Source organism: Neovison vison, chromosome 11, assembly GCF_020171115.1.
Source record: "Neovison vison isolate M4711 chromosome 11, ASM_NN_V1, whole genome shotgun sequence".
Lineage (NCBI taxonomy): Eukaryota > Metazoa > Chordata > Mammalia > Carnivora > Mustelidae > Neogale > Neogale vison.
This window is the reverse complement of record NC_058101.1, coordinates 91,270,386-91,297,860: the sequence shown is the minus strand read 5'-3', so window position 1 is coordinate 91,297,860 and position 27,475 is coordinate 91,270,386. Positions and strand designations below refer to the sequence as shown.

General features: G+C 37.8%; 1 protein-coding gene across 3 annotated transcripts in view; it reads right to left on the bottom strand.

The window, feature by feature from the left end:
* SEC24D (SEC24 homolog D, COPII coat complex component) overlaps positions 1-27,475 on the bottom strand; it is a 102,232-nt gene that overhangs the window by 52,509 nt on the left and 22,248 nt on the right. For all 3 annotated transcript variants that reach the window (XM_044224117.1, XM_044224118.1, XM_044224119.1), the window contains exons 7-8: positions 21,636-21,747; positions 15,989-16,116 (exon numbers count right to left, since the gene is read on the bottom strand). In XM_044224117.1, the coding sequence (XP_044080052.1) occupies positions 15,989-16,116; positions 21,636-21,747 (240 nt within the window). The remainder of the gene's footprint in view (positions 1-15,988; positions 16,117-21,635; positions 21,748-27,475) is intronic.

The window sequence follows — 27,475 nt, the reverse complement described above, 5'->3', positions numbered from 1 at the left end:
AGGTTGCATCTTGAATTCTCCTTCATTTACTCCACCTATTGGCCTCCTCTGCACTATAGGTACCAAAACTCCTTTGCAGATTGCTCCTATAGAAAAGCCTATGATTTCAATGGAAGATGTCATTATTCATGGCCTATGATTTGAACCAAGCCCTCACTGCTCCCTGGTAACTATTAAATGTCTCCTGTCATCTCTCTTCCTCTCTCTATAGGAGCTACTTCATAACTTCCAACTTCCAAATAAGCTCTCTTTCCATTTCCTTAGCAGATCATTTTGTCTTCCTGTTCAAAACTAGATGACCTCAGAGAGGAACTCTTTGATTTTTTTCCACTAATTTGCCAGCATCTACTTAATATTTTCCTTTCTCTCCCTCTCCTATCACAAGGGAAGGGGTGTCTCTTTCACCACTGATTTGGCAGAGACCTTGTCTAAACTGGAACCAAGTCTCAAACTGGCCCCTGAGGACTGGCTTTGACATGTCAGCTGTATGTTCCCTTATTATCTTGTGCCTGACAGCACTCACCATTCTGCTTTACTTTTCAGTATCACTAGTAGATTCTCATATCCATGACTCACAAGTCTAACATGTTTATTGTTGTATTTCCTAGAGCACCATGTCTGAGAGAGTGGGCAGTCAACAGTTTTTGAATGAATGAACGAAATATCTATCAGGTACTCACAAATACACTACCGTAATCCATGGCCACTCATGATGGGTGCTGAAGCAAAAGGCACTAATAAAAGAGGAAATCACTTATGGTCAACAGGGTGGGGTGGTCAATAAAAGCTATTTTCAAGGAAGAGATGAGCAATTATGAGGAGTTATATTTTCACGGACTGACAGAAAAAGACAATTCTAATCAGTAAGAATAGTGTAACACAGGAGGAAAAGCTTAGGTATGTTGGTAGCTAGTAGGCAAGCAGCCTAAATCAGCTGATATGAAGGGAGATAAAGAAGAAAACTGGACTGGTGGTGAGCCTTCAAAGCCAGGTACGTCCCAAATGGCCACGTTTAACACACACACAAACACACAACCACACACACCTCAAATCAGTTGTTATACTACATGGTAACAATTCTGACAGAAGATAGCTAAGAGATTTCGCCATTCAGTAAATAAATGATGTCTTTAGAAAAACAGTACATTTGGCATAGGTTTTGAAACCTACTTCTAAATTAGTGAATTCTAACATGTTTTACAATTAATATGAGAGATTTCTAGAATTTGTTTCATCTCCTATATTTTATCCAGTTCATAAAACTCTAAAAAATAAACTCAAAAGATGTTTGAATATTTTAGTTCTAATTTTTAAAGTAAATTTTTTAGGGTGGGGGAAAGAGTGAGAGGGCGAGACAGAGAATACCAAGCAGGCTCCACGCCCAGCACACAGCCCAATGTGGAGCTCAGTCTTAAGACCCTGAGATCATGACTTGAACCAAAATCAAGAGTTGGACACTTAAATGAGCCACCCAGGCGTCCCAAAGTAAATTTCTAGCTTAAAAACAAAAAAAAACTCACGGGATGCCTGGGTGGCTCAGTCAGTTAAGCATCTGTCTTTGGCTCAGGTCATGATCACTGGGATCCTGAGACTGAGTCCCGTGTCAGGCTCCTCACTCAGCAGGGAGCCTGCTTCTCCCTCTGCCCCTCCCCCTGCATGTTCTCTCTCTCTCTCTCTCAAGCACACACACTCGTGCTCTCTCTCAAATAAATAAATCTTTAAAAAAAATTCACTCCTTATTACCATATGTAAGCTTTAGGTTCACCACTGATCCCCAAGGCCTTAATTACAGAGTAAATTCTCAAAAAATAGTTGTTTCATGACTGACAAGGAGGGAGAGACAGAAGAGAAAAACTGGTTTGAAAGAAGTCTGAACAACAACAAAATAAAAAATGAAGGGAGTCATGTTTAAACTTGAGGATATGTGCCAGTACTTCTATCACAAAAGATTACGTCTGGTTGTGATAAACCCTAATATGCTAAGTTCATCCCAAAATATGCACAAATAGGAGACTCTTTTCCTGCAATGGCCAAAAGTGTCTTAAAGCAAACACAGCTGTAACCCTTCTACCCATGGCCTCTAAAGCCAAAAGGGCTTTTTAGTGGAAAGGTCAAGTTAGACCACATGCTAAAGTCTAAGGAAGGGCTCCCTCTGGTTAGAGGGCATCCACAGTTTCAAAAGAGAAAATAAATATCAGAGAAGAGCCCGTCATAATATCAGTTTTCCTGAACGGCAGTCCTAGTTCATGACTAGATTATAAATGGCAGGTAATGGTTCTAGACCAAAAAAGGTCAGTTTAGACTGGGATGCTGATGCAGTCTTTCAAGGTACAGATACACTTGCAAAGATGAGCATCACTTTACTTGCTGGAACAGATACTGGAAACTTTTGAGTAAGACACTTCTTCTGAGGGGAGAAATTCTAGAGTTGAGAGATATTTTCCCACATTTCTTTTAAACCTTGACCTATTATAGTTTATCTTTTATCCCTAAGGGAGAATTATATTTTGTTGTCTAATTATAGGCCACTTGCAGAAGACACATTTGCTCTAAGAACGCACAGAGAATGAAAATATATTTTAGACTTAAAAACCCTATGAATTGTTTTTTTCTTCCTTAACAAAATAATTGGCAGTTTTCTGTTCCTCAAAGGAAAGTTGTAAAATACTACACTTTAAAGAAAAAAGTGTTAAAAATAAGAAGCCTAGAGGCACACTCCCTTTGTCTCTCTGACAGAATTGTAAGTTAACCAGAGTATTCCTTCTATTTATCTCACTTCTTTATATGGCCATGAAAACACCCTCAAAACATTTTCCTCTATGCATGAGTCAATTCTTCCTTTCTTTATTTTTCTTTAATTCAAGTTATTTAACATATAGTGTGGTATTGGTTTCAGGAGTAGAATTTAATGATTGATCATGTACATTCAATATCCAGTGCTCATCCCAATGAGTGCTCTCCTTAATACCCACCACCCATTTAACCCATCCACCCACCAATCTCCCTCCAGTAACCCTCAGTTTGTTCTCCATAGTTAAGAGTCTCTTACAATTTGCCTCCCTCTCTGTTTTTATCTCATTTTATTTTTCCTTCCCTTCCCCTATGTTCATCTGTTTTGTTTCTTAAATTCCACATATGAGTGAAATCATGTATTTATCTTTCTCTGACTGACATATTTCACTTAGCATAATACATTCTCATGTTGTTGCAAATGGCAAGATTTCATTCTTTTTGATCGCCCAAGTTTCATTATACGAAATTTCATTTCATATCTCATTGTACCTATATACCTCATCTTCTTTATCCATTCATCAATCAACATTTGGGCTCTTTCCATAATCTGGATATTATTGATACCACATATGCCCCTTCAAATCAAATACCTAGTAGTGCAATTGCTGAGTCCTAGGGTAGTTGTATTTTTAACTTTTCTTTGACAAAGCAGGAAAGAATATCCAATGGGAAAAATGTCTCAAGAAATGGTGTTGGGAAAACTGGATGGTGACATGCAGAAGAATGAAACTAGGTCACTTTTTTACACCATACACAAAAGTACATTCAAAATGGATAAAAGACCTAAATATAAGACAGGACACCATCAAAATCCTAGTGAAGAGCACAGGCAGCAACCTCTTTGACCTTGGCCACAGCAACTTCTTGTTAGATATGTCTTCTGAGGCAAGGGAAACAAAAGCAAAAATGAACTATTGGGACCTCATCAAGGGAAAAAGCTTCTGCAAAGAGAAGGAAACAACCAACAAAACCAAAAGGCAGCTGATGGAGTGGAAGAAGATATTTGTAAATGATGTATCAGATAAAGGGTTGGCATCCAAAATCTATAAAGAACTGATCAAACTCAACACCCCAAAAAACAAATAATCCAATGAAGAAATGGGTAGAATATATGAACAGACACTTTTCCAAAGACATCCAGATGAATAACAGACACATGAAAAGAGGTTCAGCATCACTCAGCATCAGGGAAATACAAATCAAAACTACAGTGAGATACCATCTCATACCTATCAGAATGGCTAAAATTAACATCACAGGAAAAAAGAGGTGGTGGCGAGGCATGGAGAAAGGGGAACTCCCTTACACCACTGATGGGAATGCAAACTGGAGTAGTCATTCTGAAAAACAGTATGGAGGTTCCTCAAAAAGTTTTTCATTTCCAAGGAAGACAGACAGACAGATGGCCAACAGACATGTGAAAAGATGCTCAACATCACTCATCATTAGGGAAACATAAGTCAAAACCACAATAAGATAACCACCTCACACCTGTCCGAATGGCTAAAATCAGCAACACGAGAAACAAGAGATGCTGGTGAGGATGTGGAGAAAAGGGAACCCTTTTGCACTGTCAGTGGGAATGCAAACTGGTATAGCCACTCTGGAAAACAGAATGGAGGTTTCTCAAAAAGTTAAAAAAAAAAAAAAAGTCAAGCCTTCATTTAAATGACACCTTCCATCAGGCTTATTGGACTATCCTACTTAATCTGAAACCTGCCATCTACCCCTCTTCCCAGGCAGCCTTCATCTCCCTAACACTGCTCTGTTTTCTCCTTCTTCCACATATTACATCATTTGCTCAGTCTGAGGTCTATTGTCTTGTCTCTCACCATTAAAATGTAAGCTCTATGAGGGCAGGCAGAGATCTTTATCTGTTTTGTTCACTGACATATCTGAGGTACCAAGAACAGTAAGTGGCACATTTTGGGTGAACAATAAATATCTGATGAATTAAATCCTTATTGGAATAAGTTAGAATGAATGAATGAATAAATAAATAAATAAGTATCCATTCGTGCAGTCCAATCTGCTGTCAATGTAAATATTGGTTAGGTACCCCACATATAAGTGTTCCTGGAGACTGTCCTGCTCCTTGTAGGACCTTTCTCCTTGGAGAATTTATCATTTTTAAGACAGTGGCACTGAAGTCTCCAAGGAACACAGAGGACCTAATCAGTGACTGGAAAATGAAGCAATGAAACAATGCTATAAATGGAATGTTTCTCCCATGTGACAATAACCAGCCCCCTCTTTAACTCATAAAGAGTGTCTAGACAGCTCGCCCACCAGTACCCACTGCCGCTCTAGGAAACTGGTCTCCTTGGACATCTAACACCCTTCAGGAAGCCAAGGCTCTGTGTGTGTATGTGGCTTTTAAAATATATATTTATCTTTTAATTGTGATAAAATATATATGACAAAATTCACATTTAAAATGTACAGTTCAGTGACACTAAGCACCTTCATTAAGCACAACATTAAGCATCTTCACATTGTTGTGCAAACATCACCACCATCTATCTAAAGAACTCCTTTCATTTTGCAAAACTGAAATCCTGTACCACTTCCTAAACCACTTCCATGGGATACGGCAAATCACCATTTGTGAGTTAACTTGATTTTGGTAAATAGCCAAAAGCCATTTGGCGGAAAGACTTGAAAATGGGTTTGAAGTGGCGGGCGGAGGGGGGGGGAGGTCAGGGTACCAGGTGGTGGGTATTATAGAGGGCACGGATTGCATGGAGCACTGGGTGTGGTGAAAAAATAATGAATACTGTTTTTCTGAAAATAAATAAATTGAAAAAAAAAAGAAAATGGGGTTAAAAAAAAGTTGAGAAAAAGATTTTCACTTAAAAATGCATGTGACCAATTCAAAAGCATCTGGAGGAAAAAATACATCTATATACTTATTATACATCATTAATAAACTGGAGGGAGAGGAAACATGGCTTGATTTATCATATAAACAAAAAAAATTGATGAATATGATCTAATATGCATTTTCTATCACTTTAAGAAAGGAGAAATGTAAAAAAAAAAAAAAAAAAGGAGAAATGTAGACAAAATTATGTTTAGAGTATTTAGATAAGACTTTTTCAAAATTTTTAAAACTATACCAGAAAGGGAATATGGAACATAGTAAACCAAAGAAACTTAGATCTCATTCCCATGTTCAAATACTTCAATTTACCTCAGTAGTTCAGTTTCGGATTAAGAAAAGTGACTTCTGGTGGATGAGCTCCATGATAGCTATACACACCAGATTTTACAATTTTGGCTCTTCTGTTTTACCTGCATTTTGCAGAAATATTTTTTCTGAAAGTCAATGATGCTCTTATTTTCCCAAACAATGAATAACATTTTAAAGATTTTAATCTTCTCTTTACCTGTCTCCTATATCCCCCCTCTTTCCACTCTCTCATAAATATATACACACACCAACACAGTATATATCTTCATATTTACAGTGAGATAATTTTGAAAGAAACAAACATTTGGGGTGGGGGGTGTGGATAAAACTGAAACCTAAGCTAAACTTAGGAAGAATTTAATTGTCCTGGAAATCCTTTAGGCAACTGTTATCCTAGTCAGCACAGGTGTTTTTGTTTGCCAGCAATACTAAAAGCAAGGATAATTTCCAGTAAGTATCCAAATGGTGATTTTTCATGAGAACATATGTGTAAGAAAGAAAATATTTTCTTTGATATAGAACATGGAGATGCAAGTAAATGTCAGATGCCTGGATAGAGAGGACACCAAAATGCCCGTCCAGCTTTAGCTTGGGGTCTAGATGGTCAGTTCCTCTTTTATTTACTTTGTAATTCATTCCTTATACCAGCTTACTATTTTTAAGCAGATATCAGGTAACTAGAGTTATCATAATTTTATTTAAGAAATGAGGCCCTAAAAGTTAAGTACTTTCAAGGTCCCACTACTAGAAGTGGTGCAGTTAATCTGTACACCCAACTGCATCTGACTCCAAAATATTTGCTTACTTTACTCATAATTATGCCCAACTCCTGACAAAGAATCACTTCAGAAATCACTTGTGCTTCAGAGAAACTTGGGTGTCATATTCGGACATGAAAGGTTTGCATAATGTTTTCTTTTCCCTCTCCTTCCTTCCTACTCTCCTTCCCTCCTGCTCTCCTTCCTTTCTTCTCAAAATAGGATTTTGTTTAAAAAAATTTTTTTGGCTTTTTATCAGTGGGATGCCTAGTAAACTTTTAAATATAAAATTTTAAATTTTTTGTTCTCTCATACTTGATCACTAAGAGGATATCAACTGCATAAATTATAAGCCCTTGTATTATCTAAATATCCATAAATCTGGAGTAAAGTTAGAACCATGAACCAAAGCATAGTGTATTTTCACTGATTCTAAAATCTCATCAATTTTAAGAGATATAAGAACTTCCAACTGAACAGGACACAATGCTAAGAAGTCACTGTTAATAAGAGATATTCCTATTTCAGAAACGTCCAAAATGTAAGAAAATGTGGGCCTTAGAATTGATGAAAATGGTAGCAAGACGCTCTAAAATATTTCCTCTCTAGGGTGGGTATTGTATGTCCAGTGAGACTGGTCCTGGGTCCTAAGTTATGGATGCCACACACACAGTCACCAGGCATGGAAAGTCATAAAACTCACAGTCCCTGAAAATTAAATCAAAGCAGAATGTTTTCTTCTTTATTCTTATTTCTCTGGAAGGTATTCTCCATTCAGTAAAATGAAGATTTCCGTGAATAATTCGGTGATTGAGAAAATAAGCTTGGCGCATTTATCGTCTACACTGTAAGTTAAAATAGAATTCTAATAACCTTTGCCCTGACAAATGTGACTCCCCCTGTATGTCTGCTGTAACCCCATTCTAAAAAGGGACAACATTCTGTTCTTCAGCTGCCAAACTTTTTCATAGCACTATATAAACAGTGACCAAAATTGTTAAGGGGTAAGATTCAATTTCTAAAGTAACTTTATAAATCAAAGTATTTTAAATGTTATATTCATAGTTCTATTTCTATTTGAGTACATGTATTTTATTTTTCCAAGTTTTTATGTTAATACCCTCTAAACTATTGCATTAAAGCAGACAACCTCAGATTATAATGCACATATTAAAAATAGATCAGGCTCTTGAAGCTTTCATTTCAGAATAACTTAAGTTATAAATATTCTTAAAGTTTTTTAAAGGACACAATATTGTCATAATCGATTCCATTTCAGGACATGTTTTTCACTAAAGCTGGCTATAATTGGGTCAACTTTACCTATGTAAAATACAATTTATATATATAAAAGTATATATATATACATATCATATATATATAAAATATAATTTATAAATTTTTACAATTTATCTATGTAAAAAATGCATAGTCTTACAATCTCCATGTGCTTTTTAAATGAATAATATACTCCAGATTTATTAAAAATATGATATAGACAAAACCACTTTGGGATGGGTTGTGCAATTTGTTCACAAGAATTTCTAATAACATATAGGATGTGTGATAAATTCATGGTAATCCATGCTGAACACACAATAGAGTGGACAAGAAGAATAGACACTAGCAGCTTTCTAGACCTACAGGACATCAGAGCCAGACTGCTCCTTCTTGGGCATAAAGGCCCAAGGTCACAATACAAGCCACAGCAGAGACCTAAGTCATTTCCTGGCTTCAAATCCACCGTTTGGTTACTACCTATTGTACTTTGGAGAAAATAGCCAATTTTTATTGGTTCCTGAAATATTGTTATTATGATCAAAATTTCTTCCTACTTGTTTCACTGTTCTGCTCTTTATGATGAAATATAACCTCATTAATATATGATTGAATACACTGAAATGTGTATTCATTAGTATGTGCTAGAATACATCTACAATCTCTCAAACGATTTTTTTCGTTACAGAATTTGCTAGAGGGGTGAATGGATTTAGAAGGGAAATCCGTAGTCACTCAAAAGTACAAAATAAAATAGGATAGCCAAAGTAAGATTAAAAACTTTACTTCATTAAGCCAACAAGGAGCTTAATAATTAAGACATACTGGATGGCTCAGGTGGTTAAGCATCTGCCTTGGGCTCAGGTCATGATCCTAGGTTCCCTCTCCCTCTGACCAACACCACCCCCCACCGCTCACGCTTGCCTACTCTCTCAAATAAACAAACTCTTTAAAAAAAAAAAAGACTTAATGTGCTAGAAAAATAATAATTTAGAAGCCTAAATATCTAAAATCAATCACTGTTCTGTAGTTTGGTTTATCTGTCTTCTAAACCTCTATCCAACCCTGAGAGTGCATTTCTTCAACTGGGACCTTGAAGGCATGCCCAGCCCAAGGCCGGATTTTGGATGGTCTTTGCCTTTAAGGAATAGTAAGCTGTAGCTTAAAGTCACAAGACTTCAAGAAAAGATGTTCAGACAGACACTTCAAGATAACTCTCGAGCTTAAAGGAGCAAGAAGCCCATTGCTAAAACCATTGCCAGCAAGAAAAAGCTATTGTATGTATTTAATGAAATAAAACCTCAAACAAGATCATTAAAGGCAGATGTAGCCAAAGAAGCTAGAATTTGAAATTTCAAGTTCTAGCAGCATTTCTCCCAGCTCTACAACTTAATAGCCTCAGAACCTGTATAGCTTCTACATCTACAAAACTGGGATAAAACCTACTTCACAAGCTGCTATCTTCCTGAAAGATAACATACAGACATAATACTAGAGTAAGACCATTTTTCCCCCTGATGCATTAAGCCACAGTGTAAACTCTGCTGAGACTGTCAATTCACACCAGCAAGACTGGTTAAAAAGTCAGATGCATGACGACCAAGCAATCACTCCTGCAGTTGATACATATAAAATCCACCCATGACATAATGTGTTCATATTGGGTTTGACCTCTGACAGTCTTTTCCTTTTTTCTTAACTCCCTTTCTCAGTTTTTTGACATCCATTCCTTTTTCTCTCCAATGGCTTCTTCCTATCTACTCAATCTATCAGAATATGACTCCTCAATAAGAAAAAATAATTTAAACAGTGTTTAATAATAGGACAAACTTCTTCAAGTCATAAGTAAGATAAAACTTACCTGAACCTAAACTCCATAGAACGAAGATGTCCCCATCAGAGTTTTTTCCACACTGCCCCCAAAATTAACTGGGTACAAACAAACTGGTCTTGTTTTTTTCCCCCATATCCCTAAAGTTCACCTTAGTTCCTAGCACAGAGTAATTAGGGGATTATAAATCAAGTGAATTGTAAAGGGTTGAATAAAATTTTATCTGCACTACATTAATTCAACAAGAAAGGAAATTACTTTGACTATTATATCCATTTATAATCTAAAAAAATATAAACAGATATTTCTGAATCTAGTCACAGATGCAGGAAAAGCTTCTGCCATCTGGTTTATAGGTGAAATAACTTAATGTCAAGTATAATCAGATGTATGCACTTGTCAAAAATATAAAGATTTCCTATTTTGAAGAAAATGCAAAATTAAATATAATCTTTAATCCTTTTGCATTGGAAGTCTATTTCATGTCTACCTTCGTTCTTAAAATAAAGCATCAAAAAAAAAATCACAAATTACTCAACAGAAGAGCTTACAAGATAACCAATTACTTCTCCTGAATAAATTCCTCATAGTTAACTTCACTGAATGTAGCAATGGGTTTCACTTGAAACACACACACAAAATTAAAATTTACAGTAAGGAACATCAAATCTTAAACAATGATGACATACATATGCCCTTGGAAATAGCCTACAACTCCAAAGCAAATAAATGCTCGCAGGGAACATTCTCTAATCATAACTGCTTGGATTAGGTTTATTTTTTATAGGCCGTTGCTAACACAATGGCATGCTTTAAAAGGTTCTGTCAAAGAGAACCAACTAAAAAAAACACCAACTGTAGTAAATCCTTTTAAAAAATCCTGCCTCATCCAGCTCACCACCACAGGGTAGCAGTGATAGTCCCCAGGGCCAGCGGCTCACCTCACTGAGGCCCAGTTAATCCCCAAAGAGGAGACAAGTCTTCTGAGAGCACAACCTTTAGGAACTTCTTCCTGATGCTTTATCATCCCTTTCATATTTCTTATTATTTTTTACCTGTAAGCCTATTTCAACAAATAAAAGTAAATGTATTTCTTTCTTTTTTTTTTTAAGATTTTTATTTATTTATTTGATAGAGATCACAAGTAGGCAGAGAGGCAGGCAGAGAGAAAGGGAAGGAGGCTCCTGGCTGAGCAGAGAGCTTGATGAGGGGCTTGATCCCAGGACCCTGGAATCATGACCTGAGCCGAAGGCACAGGCTTTACCCTACTGAGCCACCCAGGCACCCCAAAAGTAAATGCTTATCTTTAACCAGAGAATATCTCCATCCAACTCAGAAGACACTGCTACATAAGAGACTCTCACCCTTCTTAAATATAATATATTCATTAAATATCATACAATTTCATTTGTCAATTATACCTTTCTCTCTCTCTCTCTCTCTCTCTCTCTATATATATATATATACACACACACATTATTCTCTCTCTATATATAAGAGAATAAAATATATGTGTATATAATATTCCAGGTAATCCTGTTCTTAAAGTTGTAAGGAAAAAGGAAGAGCTTCTTCTGTAGAGAGAGCTGCAATAGGAAAAAACAGTACTGTCAAAATACATTTACCTGGTAAGCGTGCAGAGTCTCTTGCAATATGATAAGAATAAAGGACAAAGGGAGATGGAGTGGAGAAGGGAGTTGAGGGAAATTGGAAGGGGAGGTGAACCATGAAAGACTATGGACTCTGAAAAACAATCTGAGGGTTTTGAAGAGTCGGGGTGTGGGAGGTTGGGGAAACCAGGTGGTGGGTATTAGAGAGGGCACGGATTGCATGGAGCACTGGGTGTGGTGAAAAAACAATGAATACTGTTACGCTGAAAAGAAATAAAAAATTTAAAAAAAAAAAAAGAATAAAGAATGTTATTTTCTCAAGTAGAGCTTCTCCCTAAGTCAGATTCCAAAAATAAGCCACCACTCTGAACTCACACATTTATTACTTTGGGAAGCACAAAGACTAAAATGCAGCCTAAGTTTTCACCAAAGGGGGAAAAACTTCATGCTGGTTGGGAGATGGTGTTTGGTTAGATTAAACAACTTTGTTAAATAGAAAACATACACATTTAGTCTGTGTATGAAATGTATATATGCATAGAGGGGGGTGGGGGTGGGCTTGAACTAACATCTGAAAGCTTTTCTCAATATTTTTATTTTCAGGAACACGTTACCGAAAAATTTCACTGTTAATAGTAAATGGTGATAACAAGAAGTTGGTTTTCATAGCCTTTGAGATGTCCACTCATTCTCCTTATAGTGTGGCAGAATGCTGCCTTTATAGATTCTTGTTTGGGGTGTGAATAACTGCTGAATTTTGTTCTGTTCATTGGTGGTTGGTCCCCCAGGCAGCTGTCTCATGGGGAGGAGCAGGGAGGAGAGGTTTCTGCTAGTGTGCAGTTGAAAACTGTGCAAATTCATTGAGGTGAACAAGGTACACTCAAGCTAACACTGCCTAGGGGCAGAAATCCCATGTATCCCATATTGATACAGAGTAAAGTTGCTACCTGGCTTTCTTTCAAGGTAGAAGTGTTACTTTCTGCTTATAAAAGTAACAGATTACTGTAAAATGATTCAGATAGCATAGGAATGAGTAAGGTAGAGAGTGTACATCTGCAGCAATCCCATCCCCTCCGAGATGTGTCAAGGGTTTGCTATAACCTTCTCTCAGGCACACTCATGTTATTATATTTCCTTCAATTTTAGGATTCATATTTTAAATTTTCACATCTCTGGAATCTTACACATCTTAAAGGGGATACACACAGTTACAATAGTGTTTGTCTTACTAATACATCATGCCACACAGCTGTTGGAAAGAATAAGGCAGCCCTGTAGGTAGTGACATGGTAGGAGTGCCAGACAAGTTAATGGAAAGGAGAGAGCATATGCTATACTACCATTTATATATTCATTTTTAAAAGATGTACACTTATATGCTAGTATATGCATTTTCCATTTCTAGAAAGAATCACAAAGAATAGGTAAAATTTGTCTATAAGGGAGAGGGTAGAAGGGTAGGAAGGGATCTTTCTTTTCATTGTATACCGCTTTCATCTAAGTTTGTATTTCACTTGTTTAAAATTAATTGAGTCATCAAAAAGCAAAATGATACTACTTATTACTATGCATTCATGAGCATTTTTTTTTTTCATGAGCATGAAGTCAATATATAAAGTCACATATAGGGAGGATGCATACCAAATTCGTTACAGTGTCTGCCCCTAAGAGGGAGGGAGGGAGAGGAATGGCCTGATAAAGGAGATATCATATGTAGCTCTGAAGTTTTAATTCTCATAAAAATTTTTAAGCAAATATGACAGTATGTTAACATTTGTTAGTGATGGGTGGTAGGTATGTGAGTGTGATATTATTCACTGGTACTTCTTTCAATTTTGTTCAAAGTATAAAAATTGAAATAAAAACACATCTCATGGATACTACTCCAGAGCCATCAGAACTACTAAAATTAGGGGTGCCTGGGTGGTTTACTTAGCTAGCATTATCCTTCAGCTCAGGTGATGATCCCAGAGTCCCAGGAGTCCTAGGCTCCCCACTAATGCATGCACTCTATCTCAAATAAATAAATAAAATCTTAAAAAAAAAACTCCTAAAATTATAAAAAACAACAATACCAAACAGAGGAGATAACGAGCGACTGGCTCTCTAAATACAATGTTAGAAGGACTATGAAGCTGTATAACCATTTAAGAAAATGGTCTGGCAGTTTCTTATAAAACTAAAAAGAAACATGTATTTCATGAGTCAGAAAATTAATCACAGTTATTAACCTAAGAGAAATGAATATATGTCCACAGAAAGACCTGTACAAGAATATTTATGGAAGCTTTATTCATAAGAGCCAAAAACTGGAAAGAGCCCAGATGTCCATCAGTAAAAGAACAGATAAACAAACTAGTAAGTCCATATAATCAAATACCATTTAGCAATAATAGGGAGAAATAGTAGGAGCAATAAATAGTAGGGAGGAAACTACTAATACATGCAATTCCATGTTGATGGCACTCTAAAACATGATGTTGATGATAGAAACCTTACACAGAAGAGTGCATACTCTGGAAATCAATTTTATGAGGACCTACAACAAGCAAAACAAATCTAGGGTGGAAAAAAAAACCAGAACAATGGTTGCCAGGGAAAGAAGGATGTTAGAAGAGGTGGGAGGCTGATAGAAAGGGATGAAATACTTCTAAGGCTGACAGTAATGTTTTTCATCTTGAGAGAGATTAGGGTTGCCCAGGTGTATCCATTTGTCAAAATTCAGTGAGTGGCTGCTTAAGATATATGCACTTTATTGTAAATCAATTTTGCCTCAAAAGGAAAAATAATCTGTAAGAAAATAGTGAACTCTCATTAATGATATGCACGCTGGAATATTTAGTGGGCAGTATTACTAATTACTGCCCACAATTTACTTTGAAATGCATAAAGAAAAAGATGGATTGATGAACAGATGAAATAAAAGGTGATAAAAACAAGTATAGTTAAATGTTAATGATAGAATCTAGGTGTTCACTATAAAATTCTTTTAAATTTTCTGTATGCTTGAAAATTTTCATAATAAAATTGTTGAAAAATAGTTAAAAATTACTTCTAGCTATTATTGAAAACACACATACACATTATATTTAGCATGGATCTCTGTCATTACACATCAGTTTACCCTATCTTTATTAAGCCCAGAGATTTTAAAGAGGATTTTATGGACATTAATATTAAATTTCTGGGACCATCCTATAAGAGACCATACTTAAAATAAGTCAATACTGAGCACACTTCTTGACTTACAAATATGACACTATACTGCATATAAGACTGGCTTCTAGGAACAGCCTCTTCTCTGCCCCACTCTACCCCCAAAGAGAAGGCAGCATTCTGCCACACTATAAGGAGAATGAGTGGACATCTCAAAGGGTATGAAAACGATTGCCCATATGCACACTGTCTCTCTTATGTTTCCTCCTTCCCTGAGGTGATGTAAAGCAGACCCCTTTGTCCCCTCCCCCAGGCCATTGTACCGCTCGTATTGGCTGATGGCCAGCCCATGAAAGGGGACAAATCTGCTCTCTGGTGCAGATGCTCTGCCTTCAGTTCAGGTGCTGTTAGGTATTCATTAGGTCAGTCAACCTCAAAGGGTCATTACAGTCAAGCTGATGTTCTTAAGAAGTTGGGAAGTTGGGAGGAGAATCTGGGTGGAGCAAAAGGAATCCAGGGTTCAGTACAGTTTACTGGAATACTGCAATGGGATTATGCTCAAAGTTCCAGCTAGAATTCAAGCTTTTCTTCACCTATTTGACTAGTACCTTCTGTCTCTGCGTGTATGTGGGTATCCACCATTCAGGACATGAAGTGAAGGAAGGACAGCTGTGTTGGGGGGATGTCTCAATTACAACATCCATTAACACCATCCTAATATCACAAATTTTAAATAAACATCACTTCTTATCTTTTTTCCCAATGAATCATATATTGAGTACCTCCTTCTAAGTCAAAACAAATGCTTTCTAATCAAACAGACTTAAGGTTAGGGTTAACCCTAACCCTTTGTCCCTATTAAAGCAGCTTAGTAAGACCACAGACCTCAGGCTCTATTAGCTTCCTTCACCAGAACATCTGGATGCTGAATGTTGAAGCCTGAAACTAGGTATAAAGGTCACATGATAAGTCTTAGTATTTGTCACTATGTGACATTCCATATTTCCTGAATCTACAGATTGTTACAACAGACCCCAAAGTGACCCTTTTCTTCAGTGTGTGTTATATGGGTTGTCAAAAAATACAGCTTGTCAGATTTGGGTTTTCCTAGTAAATTGAATGATTAGATGTTTCTGCATTATATAAATAGTCTCCAGTTTTCTGTTTATAATAATAATGTATAAGAGAAAACAATAATGAAAGAAGAATTTTAGAACCGCTAAATTACTGAGTTGCTATTTCCTTTAAGATTTTCAGTAATCTTTACACCCAACGTGGGACTCAAACTCATAACCCCGAGATCATGTCACATGTTCCACCAACTGAGCCAGCCAGGTGCCCCTTGAATTGCTGTTTTTATCATTCTTACCTCATTTGAAGGAATTGTGGCAAACGGTTTGATGACAGCAGCTAAAGGAATCTGAGCTTGTTTGGCCATATCTGACGTGCATGGGAAACAGTATGTTGTGCAACGAATGTATCGAGGACTAGCATTGCCTGAAATGTGTAAAGGAACACACTTAAAATTTGCTGAGAAAGAAAATCTGCCCTATAGTATTTAAATATTTATAATTCTAGATAACACATTGCCTTATTTGTATAACTTTCTTCATGATTTCTAAAAATAGTATTATGCAATGCTACAATCTATGTTTATATTTATATTAATTAAATGTCTACTAAGTTTTAGACACTGTCCTAATTGCTTCCTTGTAGAGCTTATGTTCTTACAGAAGATACAGACAATAACTATTAAACCCAATAAATGAGTAAATTGCACAGGTCATTACAAGATGAAAGTGCTATGAAAAAAACATAACTGGTTAAGGGGTAGGAGGAGGCTGACTGCAACTTTAAACAGAGAGTGGGCCTTATTTAAAAGGTAACATTTGAGTAGACTCCCAGGAAGCAAGGCATATTTACTCAGGCAGGTGGCTGGGGGCCGGGCATGTCCAACCTGGTGGAGGAGTCACGAGAGGCCTGTGTGGCTAGAATGGAGCACATGCTGGGTAAAGCAGCCAGTGAAGAGTTCAGAGAAGTAACAAACATTATGCAGTAACCAGAGGAGAAATGGTGGTGGCAGGGACCAGGGACCAATAACCAGAGTTACTGACAAGTGGCCATATCCTGGACATATTTCGGAAGTACACTGATTGTTGATGGGGGTGATGTATGGGGTGTGAACATGGGAGGTGGGAAAGAAAGAGAAGATCAAGAATGGCTCCAAAGTTTTTGGCCCGAGATACCAGAAGCATGACGTTGCCACTAATTGACAAGAGAAAAGCTGCAAGAAGGGAAGGGGTGTGTTAATGGGATTGTGGACAGAGATCAGGAATCTGGCTTTGGACATGTCCACCTTGGGAACTCTGTAAACAACTAGATACGTGAGTCTAGGCACTGGGCTGAAGATACACATTTGGGAATTTTCTATAAAGAGCAAACTAAAGCCATGAAACTACCTTGAAACCACCAATGAAGTAACTGTGACCAGAGAGGATGGCCAAGAACTAAGCCCTGGGTCCTCTAACATAAAGAAGTCAGAGGAAAAGAAGAAACCAGTTAAAGGACTGAGAAGGTTAAAACAAGGAGCATCTGGTGTCCGGGAGGTGAAGAAGGTACACAAGGAAAAGCATGTCCTCTGTGCTGTACTGCTAGATCAGCAAGACCACAGGATGTACGTGCCATTTACACTGACAAAGATGGAGCTAGAGAGCATTACGCTAAGCAAAATAAATCAACCAAAGACAAACAATGATTTCAGTCAAATGTGGGAGTTAAGAAACAAAATTAATGAGCAAAGGGAAAAAAGAGAGAGGGGCAAACCAAGACAGACTTTTAACTATAGAGAATGACCTGATGGTTGGCAGAGGAGAGGTTGGGGGCACAGCGGGTGAAATAGGTGATGGCGATTAAGGAGGGCCCTTGTCATGATGAGCACCGGGTGTTGAATGGAAGTGTTGAATCACGATATTGTACACCTGAAACTAATATTAAACTGTATGTTAACTAACTGGGCTTTAAATAAAAATGTAAAAAAAAAAAAAGCCACCATTGGATTTAACAATATGGAGGTTGCTAGAGACCCAGAAGACAGAGTTTTGGTGGAATAGGGCCTGGGGTGGGAAGCCTGCCTACAGTGAGTTTGAGAGAAAAAGAATTGGCAATAAGCCTTTCAAGTTGTGTTGCATTGGGGAGCAAAGAAAAGAAGGCTAGCTGTAAGGAAAACAGGTCAAAAGTTTTTTTTAATTATATAAGATAGGAGAGTATAAAAAGAGAGATAATGATGACATAAGAGAAAGAGGGAAGGCTTATTGTAGCAACATACTAGAGCAGGGCACAGCAGGAGAGGCTGGCTTCTGACTGGAGCACAGATCATTCCTTTATGGCCAAAAGCAGAAAGACAGAGCACAGGTGCACATTAGGGCAGGGGCTGATAGAATGGTGAGAATCTGTGGAAGCTCTCTTCTGACTGCACAATTTTCTTAGAAAGGAGGATATAAGAGCAGTTAAAAGAAAGGTTGGGAGAGGTTGCAGGTTTCAGGAAGGAATGTGAAACAGTTACTAAGGAGAGAGGAAAAGTGAAAGGACTCGGGGAAGTACAGTGTGCTGGGAAGCACGTGGTCCTGAGTTTATGGGGTGGGCAGCAGGCCGGGCTAGGAGCCTTCCTCTGGCCAGGTTTTGCCGCATGGGTGGGCCTAGAATGAGAGGAAAGCTGTACCTCAAAAAGCTCAGTTTCTTCTGTTCAGCTTTAACCTATTACTGCCAGATTCTACTTTTTAAGACCAGCTAGAAATCTGCATTTTTACATAAGATATTCCAATTTTATATAATGGCAACTACTTCAAATAGAAACAAAACAAAATACTGTGCACGACAAATTGACATGAATACAGGCTGAATCCAGTTGTTGTTGGTACCATGTTTCTGCCGTTGTCTCTCGGAGCCTCTGCAGCAGAGCCCAAAACTGGATTCATAATTATGACACTAATTGCCAGCATATTAGGCATCATTTTAAGAGGTTACACGTGAACTCACTTTAGTCTCACAATTGCCCTATGAGACTGATACCCTTAAGACTACATTTTACAGAGGAGAAAACTGAGACATCAGGAGGTTAAGTGACATGCCAAAGCTTAAGGGGTTTAGAGTAAATGACAAAAGTGGTATTAGAACCTATTATAATTCTTTGCTATATCCCAGATAAGTTGGGTCCAGGTTCTGAAGGATGAGGAATTAAGATCAATCCTTCTGCCCATGGGTAATGAAGGGACTTTTTTTTTTTTTTAAGCAAGGGCAATATAATCACATAAACACTTGAAAAAACTTAACTACCAGACACTGACAGCATCTGGGGGCAGGAAAACATTAGAGATAGGTAGACTGGTCCTTACAGTTAGAGTCCAGGTAAATATTAACATGGGGTAAAACAAGAGTCTTGGCAGCAGAAATAAAAGAAAAACAAATATTAGGCAATAAATGTAAATATGCTTGAACCCCTGTTATTGTTAAACATTTCACATAACTTAGAGGAAAAAAAAACTTAGACAAGATCTTCCTCATTAAATCACACAAGACTATAAAATAAGAATTTTACACAGACTGTGAAATAAGAATTTTTGAATATTTTAAAGTGTATTTTAATTTTTCTTTGTACTCAATTTTTACTAGCCAAAATTACTGACAATATATTGAAACTGAGTGTTTGTTCTTTAAAGGGTTTTTAGCTCTTGACAGTGAAATATGCATATGGATGAGCTCATAAGGGACAAAACAAACTTCGGTTTCAAGAAGATAATACACACAAAGATAAGTATTTTAAAAGCCATTGAGAATTTGTTTGGGACACCCGACTGGCTCAATCAGTTAAGTGTCTGACTTTTGATTTCAGCTCAGATCATGATCTCAGGGTCCTGGGATCAAGCCCCGAGTTGGGTTCCACACTCAGTGTGGAGTCTACTTGTCCCTCTTCCTTCCCCCACTCATGCTCTCTCTCTCCCTCTGTCTCAAATAAATAAATGCATACATACATAAAATCTTTTTTTAAAAAAGGCACTGAGAATTTGTTTTTATAAACAGGAATGCAAAAGCGGGACATGAAAGATATGGCTACAGTAGATAACTTAGCAATCTCAGTAATTAAGAATCAAAACTCATTGCAATAAAGAGTTTTAATAAAGAGCTTTATGGGAAATCTGACTGGAAAACATTCAATGAATTAATCATCCAGCAAATATCTAGGAAGCTAAGCCCCTGCTAGAGGCTTAGGGACAGAGGCAAGTGAAGCCTCAGGCTTCAAAATCTGGTAGGAGAAAGTGATAATAAAAGCAGATAACTAGAAAATGGCATGGTAAGTATCACAGAGGAGCAAATTCACTAAGTAGCCCAGGGAGGCAATGAGTCAGCCACGTGAATCAGAGGTGACTACACAAAATATATGGTACTTGAACAGGGTCTTGCAGGATAGGTAGAAGTACAGAATCAAGGGACGAACTGAGTCTCAAATTAGATCCTATAGCCAAAGAAATAATATATATATATAATTTTTGTAGGCAACAAAAAAATTATTTTTTAAGTAGGTGTTTTTCTTTATTGAAGTCACTCCTAACTAGCTGTGTAGTTTTGGGCAAGTCACTTAAGCTCCTTGGGCCTTAGGGCCCTCACATCTTTAAAGTGGGAGAGATAAACCAATGAAGGCCAAGGTACCTTCTGCCTCTGTGTTCTACTTATGTCTGTGAATATCTGCACATGTATGAGATTTGGGCTACATCCGGAAATTTCACTAGTAAGTATCAACTGATTAGCCAGGCCAGACAAAGGGGCTTCACAGCACAGGGCCAATTTCAGGGCTCCATGGCAGGCAGCTCTCTCTCCTTGCCAAGGGTTGAACTGCGGGAGAAATGATGATGATCTGGACCTCGCCACTTCACTGATCCTTCCTTTCTCTTCCTGAGCCTTCCATGCTCTTTCTTTACATCTGCCCAATGATCCAGTAATTCCACTTCTAGGGATATACCCAAAAGAACTGAAAGCAGGGACTCAAACAGATGCATGTACACCAGTGTTCACAGCAGCCACATGGCTGCTATGGCTACTCAAAGTAGCAAAATATCCTTCAACAGATGAATGGATAAACACAATGTCTATATACGTAAAAGTGAATACTATTCAGCCTAAAAGAAGAATGAAATTCTGATACATTCTATACTATAGATGAACCTTGAAAATATTATGGCAGGTGAAATAAGCCAACACAAAAAGATGAATATTGTATGATTCCACTTACATGACCTAGAATAGGCAACTTCAGAGACAGAAAATAGAATAGAGGATACAGGGGCTGTGGGGAGTGAAGGAAGAGGGAGTTATTGTTTAGTGGGCACAGAGTTTCAGTATAGGATGATAAAAAGTTCAGGAAATAAGTAATAATGATTTCATCATGTATGATTTAGCTTGCCATAAAGAATGGAATAATTATATATTCCTGGAAAGAACAAACCTGCACAAGAACAGATATATTAAACCGGCAGCACACAGAGGATAGCTAGTAGAAATAAAGCTCAGTCTTTCCTCATCCCAGTTCAAAACTGGAAAAACAGAACCCACATGTTAAAGAATCTGCTGAAAAAAAAAATCACTGGGGTTAGAACCAGGTATGCCAATTTCTCAAGTGTTCAATCCACTACTGCTCTACTCATGCTATCTTGGCTAGGTTTCGAATGTAGTAAATAAGGTAAACCAAAGTAGGGTATGTACTAATTTAACCCCATAAACTAAAATAATTTTCTTAAACTGGTATATTGAGCTCTACCTCACCAGAAACTCTCTAGACTGCTGCAAGCAGAAAATAGAATACATTCTCAGTTCTTGAGTGATAGATGGCAAATTGATTCCCATTATCACTTTTAGAGAGGTTCCCCATCAAGGATAGCATTACGGAAGGGTGTCAGTGTATTTACTTTTAAAAAATGGTGAAGACTTTCAAAACCTCAATGAAAAATACTATTGACAATAAATACCTTGGTCTTGTATCACACAATCTGTAGTGACCAGGGGAGGGACCTGGCCTCTGGAATTGGTGGCATAGACTTGTCCTCCTCTGGTGGCTCTGTCATTCTCAATCACCTGTATCTGATACAAGATATCAAGAACAAGTTAAAATAAGTTAAGACTCTTCCAAACATCCCCTCTCTCCCTCTCTTTCATTATTCACATACACACAAATAGGCATTTTCTAAATCCTTTTAGTTCATTTCAGACCAAATTCTCACTGAGAATACTTCTGAAACATACAATTTTAGAGCAGCAGCTGCTAAATTCTCTTCTGTAATACTCTGAGTTCTGACCCTTCAGAGAACTTCATTTTTATTCATTTTTTTTATTGGAACCATAGATAAGCATTTAAAAAAAAGATTCTGGTAGAAAAAGAAATTAAAAATAGCTTTTAAAGAAAATACCTTTTATAGTTAAAGGAAAATATACAAAGCTAAAAATCATTAAATTCAGAAGAAATGATTTACTATACAGCCTAAAATACCTTAACTTTTTTCTTTAAATTCCTCTTGACCCTCAATTTGCCTTTCAAGTTCTTCCACCTCACCCCTGCTCCATGAGACAGTAAAAAAACAAACAATGCAGTGTTCCCACAGGGAAGTTGCCTATTGTATAGATATCAGAAGAAAAAAGTCCCTAAGGGTTTTGTCATCTAATTTGGAAACACTTCATATGTCTCTACTAAAATATGTATTGGTAAATAATGTAAAGATAACAATTTGTCTTAAAAAAAAGATAAAAATTTGTCTTTTGTTGTAGTTGCCTAGGGATGAAAATAATAAAATCTAGTAGCATGGAGTTAAGAAGAAAATAAGAAGGCATCCTAATAATTATCTTCCTCTTTCCCTTTATCTCCTCCTTGCTCTCACTTCTCTGTCACCAAAAAGAAAAGATCAGAGGCAAGGGGGTTAAAAAAAAAAAGAAGAAGAAGAAAGTAAAAAGAGAAAAAAGAAAGAGAGATAAATGAGCAAGTGCCCATAATACACTACCCAGCTTTGGAGGATATGTCGTTTTTCTATATGACTAAAGAAACTAGTAATATGAAAATTGTCTTCCCCCAAACTCTGAAATGTTACCTTCTTCATTTTGCCCTCCCATCTCATCCAATCCAGGCCTAACTGGCACTGATATCATTGGTTTTTTGGCATATCAGAGGTAGATTTAACATGCCTTTATATTCACACATTTCTGTTATTTCTAATTTCATAGGATTTGAATTTATTAAATTAAAATATACAGAATATGCTCCAACCGTAACTATAAGATGCAGATGAGACCAAAAGCTACCATGGACACAGACAAGAGACAAACAGAAAAATCAAAACACTACTATTATATCCTATATTTTTATCCTAAGCTTTATCTGGTTCCTTCAAAATTGGAGAACTTTTTATAAAATCAACATTTAGGGTAATCATCTCAACCAATGAAGTGTCAAATATGAAACCAAATTAAAAGCCATAATAATCTGCATATTGAACATAGTTTCCAGACTTCAAATATACTATATTTCCTAAAAATTTATTTTTAAATTAGTTGTTTCCAACTTAAAAGCACAGCCTCCAAAGAAACAATGTTGTATGTGGTAATTATATTTCTAAACTAATTCACATCTTGGCTGTAATACTATAAAGGGAGTAAGAAATATTAAAACACTTCCAGTAATTTTTTTAAAATATAGGTTATTAAGTTTTTAAAATTTATCTCAAATGGATGTTCTCAAAAACAGGCTTGGAGATTTAACATTACACAGAAATTTCAAGAGAGATTTTTACAATGACTCAGTACATACGGGATTTCGATTTGATGGCAGTGACTCTTGATAATGCCAAAGCTATCTCAGAACATATAGATTATTTTTCCTTCAGAAGACATGCAACTAGAGTTACTTTTGTACTTGTCTGCTATGAAGAGTATTATGGAATCATAAAATAAAATCAGGAAAGAAAAAAAGATTCTCTTGAGATAAAGGACAAGAAAAGTAAGGGAGGAGCAAGGTCAGGAGAAGGGTGCACACATCTGCTTTAAGACAGGTTGCTTAAAGCAGAATTATCTGAGCTTCAGGGTGGTGAGACTGGGGGGACAGGAAGAGCTCCCTTTCTGAATGGTCCTCCTGCAGATACAGAAAGACAATGACGGAGGCACCTGGGTGGCTCAGTGGGTTAAAGCCTCTGTCTTCAGCTCAGGTCATGATCCCAGGGTCCTGGGATCGAGCCCCACATTGGGCTCTCTGCTCAGCAGGAAGCCTGCTTCCTCCTCTCTCTCTCTGCCTACTTGTGATTTCTGTCTGTCACATAAATAAAATCTTCAAAAAAGAAAAAAGAAAAAAGAAAGTGAGGAAGAGTTTCAATGGTGATACCAGTTTTATCATTCTTACAATATGGATAATACCACCACCTGAAAGGGTTGGAGTGAGCACTTAACTCAGGACTGTCATGTAACAGGAATTCAATAAACATGATTTTACAGCTTTCTTTCCAGAAGGAAGAAATTATTTAGTCAGTTAAAGCATGTCACTTTGATAGAACATAAACAGGCTCCATCTGGCATGGTTATTTAATTACTTTTATTATAAAAATAACACTGGACTGAATCTGTATATATGCATTTTAAGGGTCTTGGATGAATCACAGCAATACTGCTTGTTGGTTTTGTTGTTAACCCTCACTCATTCATTCATTCAACAAATATATGAATGTATACTATGTACCAGGCTGTGTTGTAGCTTTTGGAGACACAGTAGTGAACAAAACCAAATTCTTGACCTCAAGAAGCTGACATTATAGTATGAAAGACAGGCAATCAATAAATGTATAAATAAGATACATCTCTGTCAAGTAATACTAAGTACTGTGGATACAGAGTGATATGTATAAGGGTACCAGGGAGACTGGGATGAATGAGGACAGGAAGGAAATGAGGACATGAGCCATGCCCTGCATATATTAGGCAGAGGAAATATCAAGTGGAAAGGTCTTGAGGCAAGAGTACACTTATCATGTTTAAGGAATAATAAGGAGGCTGGTGTGGCTGAAGCAAAGTGATGAAGAACAAGTCAGACAGCTTGTGTGTGTGTGTGTGTGTGTGTGTGTGTGAATGATGAGAGGCATGGCAGAGCCGGGGTGACAAATAATGTAGGCTCTAACAGGCCACTGTAAGAACTGGTGTTTAACTAGAGGAATACTGGAGGGTTTTGTTCTGAGTTGTAGCATGAGCTAACTTCTAATTTGAATGGCTGCTGGGTGCAGGCTGGAAGATGAGGGAGACAGGAGACTCTTACAATAATCAAGGTGGACAGATGGCTGTGGCTTGGACCAGGATGAGCACAGAAGGCAGGACCAGAACCAAAAGAATTAGCTAAAGGACACTGTGCAAGAAAGAAATAAGGATGACTCCAGGATTTGGGGCCTGAGGAACTGGAAGGATGGGGTTGGAATCTAGATTTCAGGGAAACATCTTAAATAGGAATATCTGCATCTTCATTTAAAGCCATGAGAATGGATGGGATCACCTATAGTAGCGTCTCTTAGTGTGCCTATGAATCATCTGGAGAGCTTGTTAAAACACAGATTCCACGGCCCCTCCCCTAAAGATTCTGAGTCTGTACGTCTGGGTGGAGCCTGCAAACACTTTTGAATTGCTAGGGAGCTCCCAACTGATGCTGATGGTATCATCCTGGGAGCAGCGCACTTTGTGGAGTGTTGATCTACAGAGTAAATGTCAACAGAGAAAGGGACAGATCCAAAGACTTACACTTTGGGATGCTTCTAACACCTGGAGGTCAGAGAGACGAGGTGAAACCACCAAAGTTAATAAGAGATAAGCAGAGATGTAAATAAGTGGTGGCATCCCAGAAGCCAAATGAAAAAGTGTTTCAAGGAGGATGGAAGGAGCAGATGTATCAAATTGCTGCTGATCTGTTGAGCTACATGAGATATAAGAACTGACCATTAGATTTGGTAAAGACAGGTCACTGGTCACCTCGACAAACATAGTGTTGGTGGGATTGTGCTGATGAGATCTAAACTGGGATACTTAAAGCAGGGGAGTGGGGGGGATAAACTGAAGACATCGAGTACAAGGAACGCTGCTGGAGATTTTTTTTTTTTTTTTTTTTTTGCTATAAAAGAGCGAATAAATCAGAGGAAACTGGACAGAGGATTTGGGAAGGGCCAGAGGAGACCTCTTTTAAATTCATGAGGAAAGTTATTACAGGATGTTTCTAGTCTGCTAAAAATGATCTAGACAGTGAAAAAGTGAAGGTTATCTTCAAGCAAGTATAGATGATGCAGGAGAGAGGCGATATGATGGCCAATTAAAATATGTCAACGTGGCTAGGCTGTGGTCCTCGGTTGTTGGTCAAACACCAGTCTCGATGTTGCTGGGAAAGTATTCTCTTAACTGTCTGACATTTAATCAGTAGACTCTGAGTAAAGTAGACCCTCCATAATGTGAATGGAACTCATCCAATTGTTTGAAGTCCTTCAGAGAAAAAGACTGAGGGATCCCGAGGAAGAGGGAAATTTGTGTCCGGATGCCTTCAGACTTGGGCTGCAAAATCAACTCTTCTCTATGTCTCCAGCTTGCTGGCCTGCCCTGCAGATTTCAGATTTGCCAACCATCACAACAGAGTGAGTGAATTCTTTTTTTAAATTTTTTTTTTAAGATTTTATTTTTTTGACAGAGAGCGTGAGAGCGCACTAGCAGGGGGAGCAGCAGAGGGAGAGGGAAGCAGGCACCCTGCTGAGCAGGGAGCCCCATGGAGGGCTTGATCCCAGGACCCTGAGATCTGACCTGAGCCGAAGGCAGAGGCTTAACTCACTGAGCCATCTGGGCACCGTAAGATAACTCTTTTGATAGAAAGACAGATTGAGGGTAGGGAAGGAAAAAATGAAACAAGATGGGATTGGGAGGGAGACAAACCATAAGAGACTCTTAATCTCACCAAACAAACAGGGTTTCTTGGGGGAAGGGGGGGTCGGGATAGGGTTGTTGGGTAATGGACATTGGGGAGGGTATGTGCTATGTTGAGTGCTGTGAAATGTGGAAGCCTGATGATTCACAGACCTGTACCCCTGGGGCAAATGATACATTATATGTTAATAAAAATATTTTTTTAAAAAAGAAAGATAGATGATAGAGATATATACACATATATCCTGTTGGTTCTGTTTTTGTTTTTTGCAAAACTTGAATACTTTAATACAGGGGATATTTGCTGAAGGGTTGCCCTTGAGAGGCCATAAGGGATCTACGAGGTGATGGCCTTGGTTGGGAGTATGGAGCAGTTCATCCAGAGTTAACAGAAGGGAAGGGGGATGAATGGGCATAAATGCAGGGAGATGTGATGGTACAGCATGCAGAGGTTCTCTTTGGATTGCTTCTATTCTCTCCATGAAATAAGAAGCATAATTATCATTAGAGAGTCAGAAAGGGGAAGGCAGTGTGAGGAGTTTGAAGAGAGAAGAAATAATAGTCACCAGGAAAATGGGAGAGACTGGAGCTGGGTGATGGCCTTCACACTTGCTACACATTAGACTTAGCAGGGAAGTTTTGAAAAATCCCAATGTCCAGTCCATATCCCAGCCTAATTAAATCAAAATGGCTGGTGGGAGCAGGCACCAATATCTGTATAGCTTCAGCGGTGATTCTTTTGTGCAGACGGGTTTTAGAATCACACAACTATAGGTTCACCTTAGTTTAGTGTCATGAATTAAAAGTGAGACAGTACGCATGGTGTGATTGTTCTCAAGTCACAGGTGGCATCTGGGGTATAGACATGGAGCAGCTAGAGAACTGGTTTAAC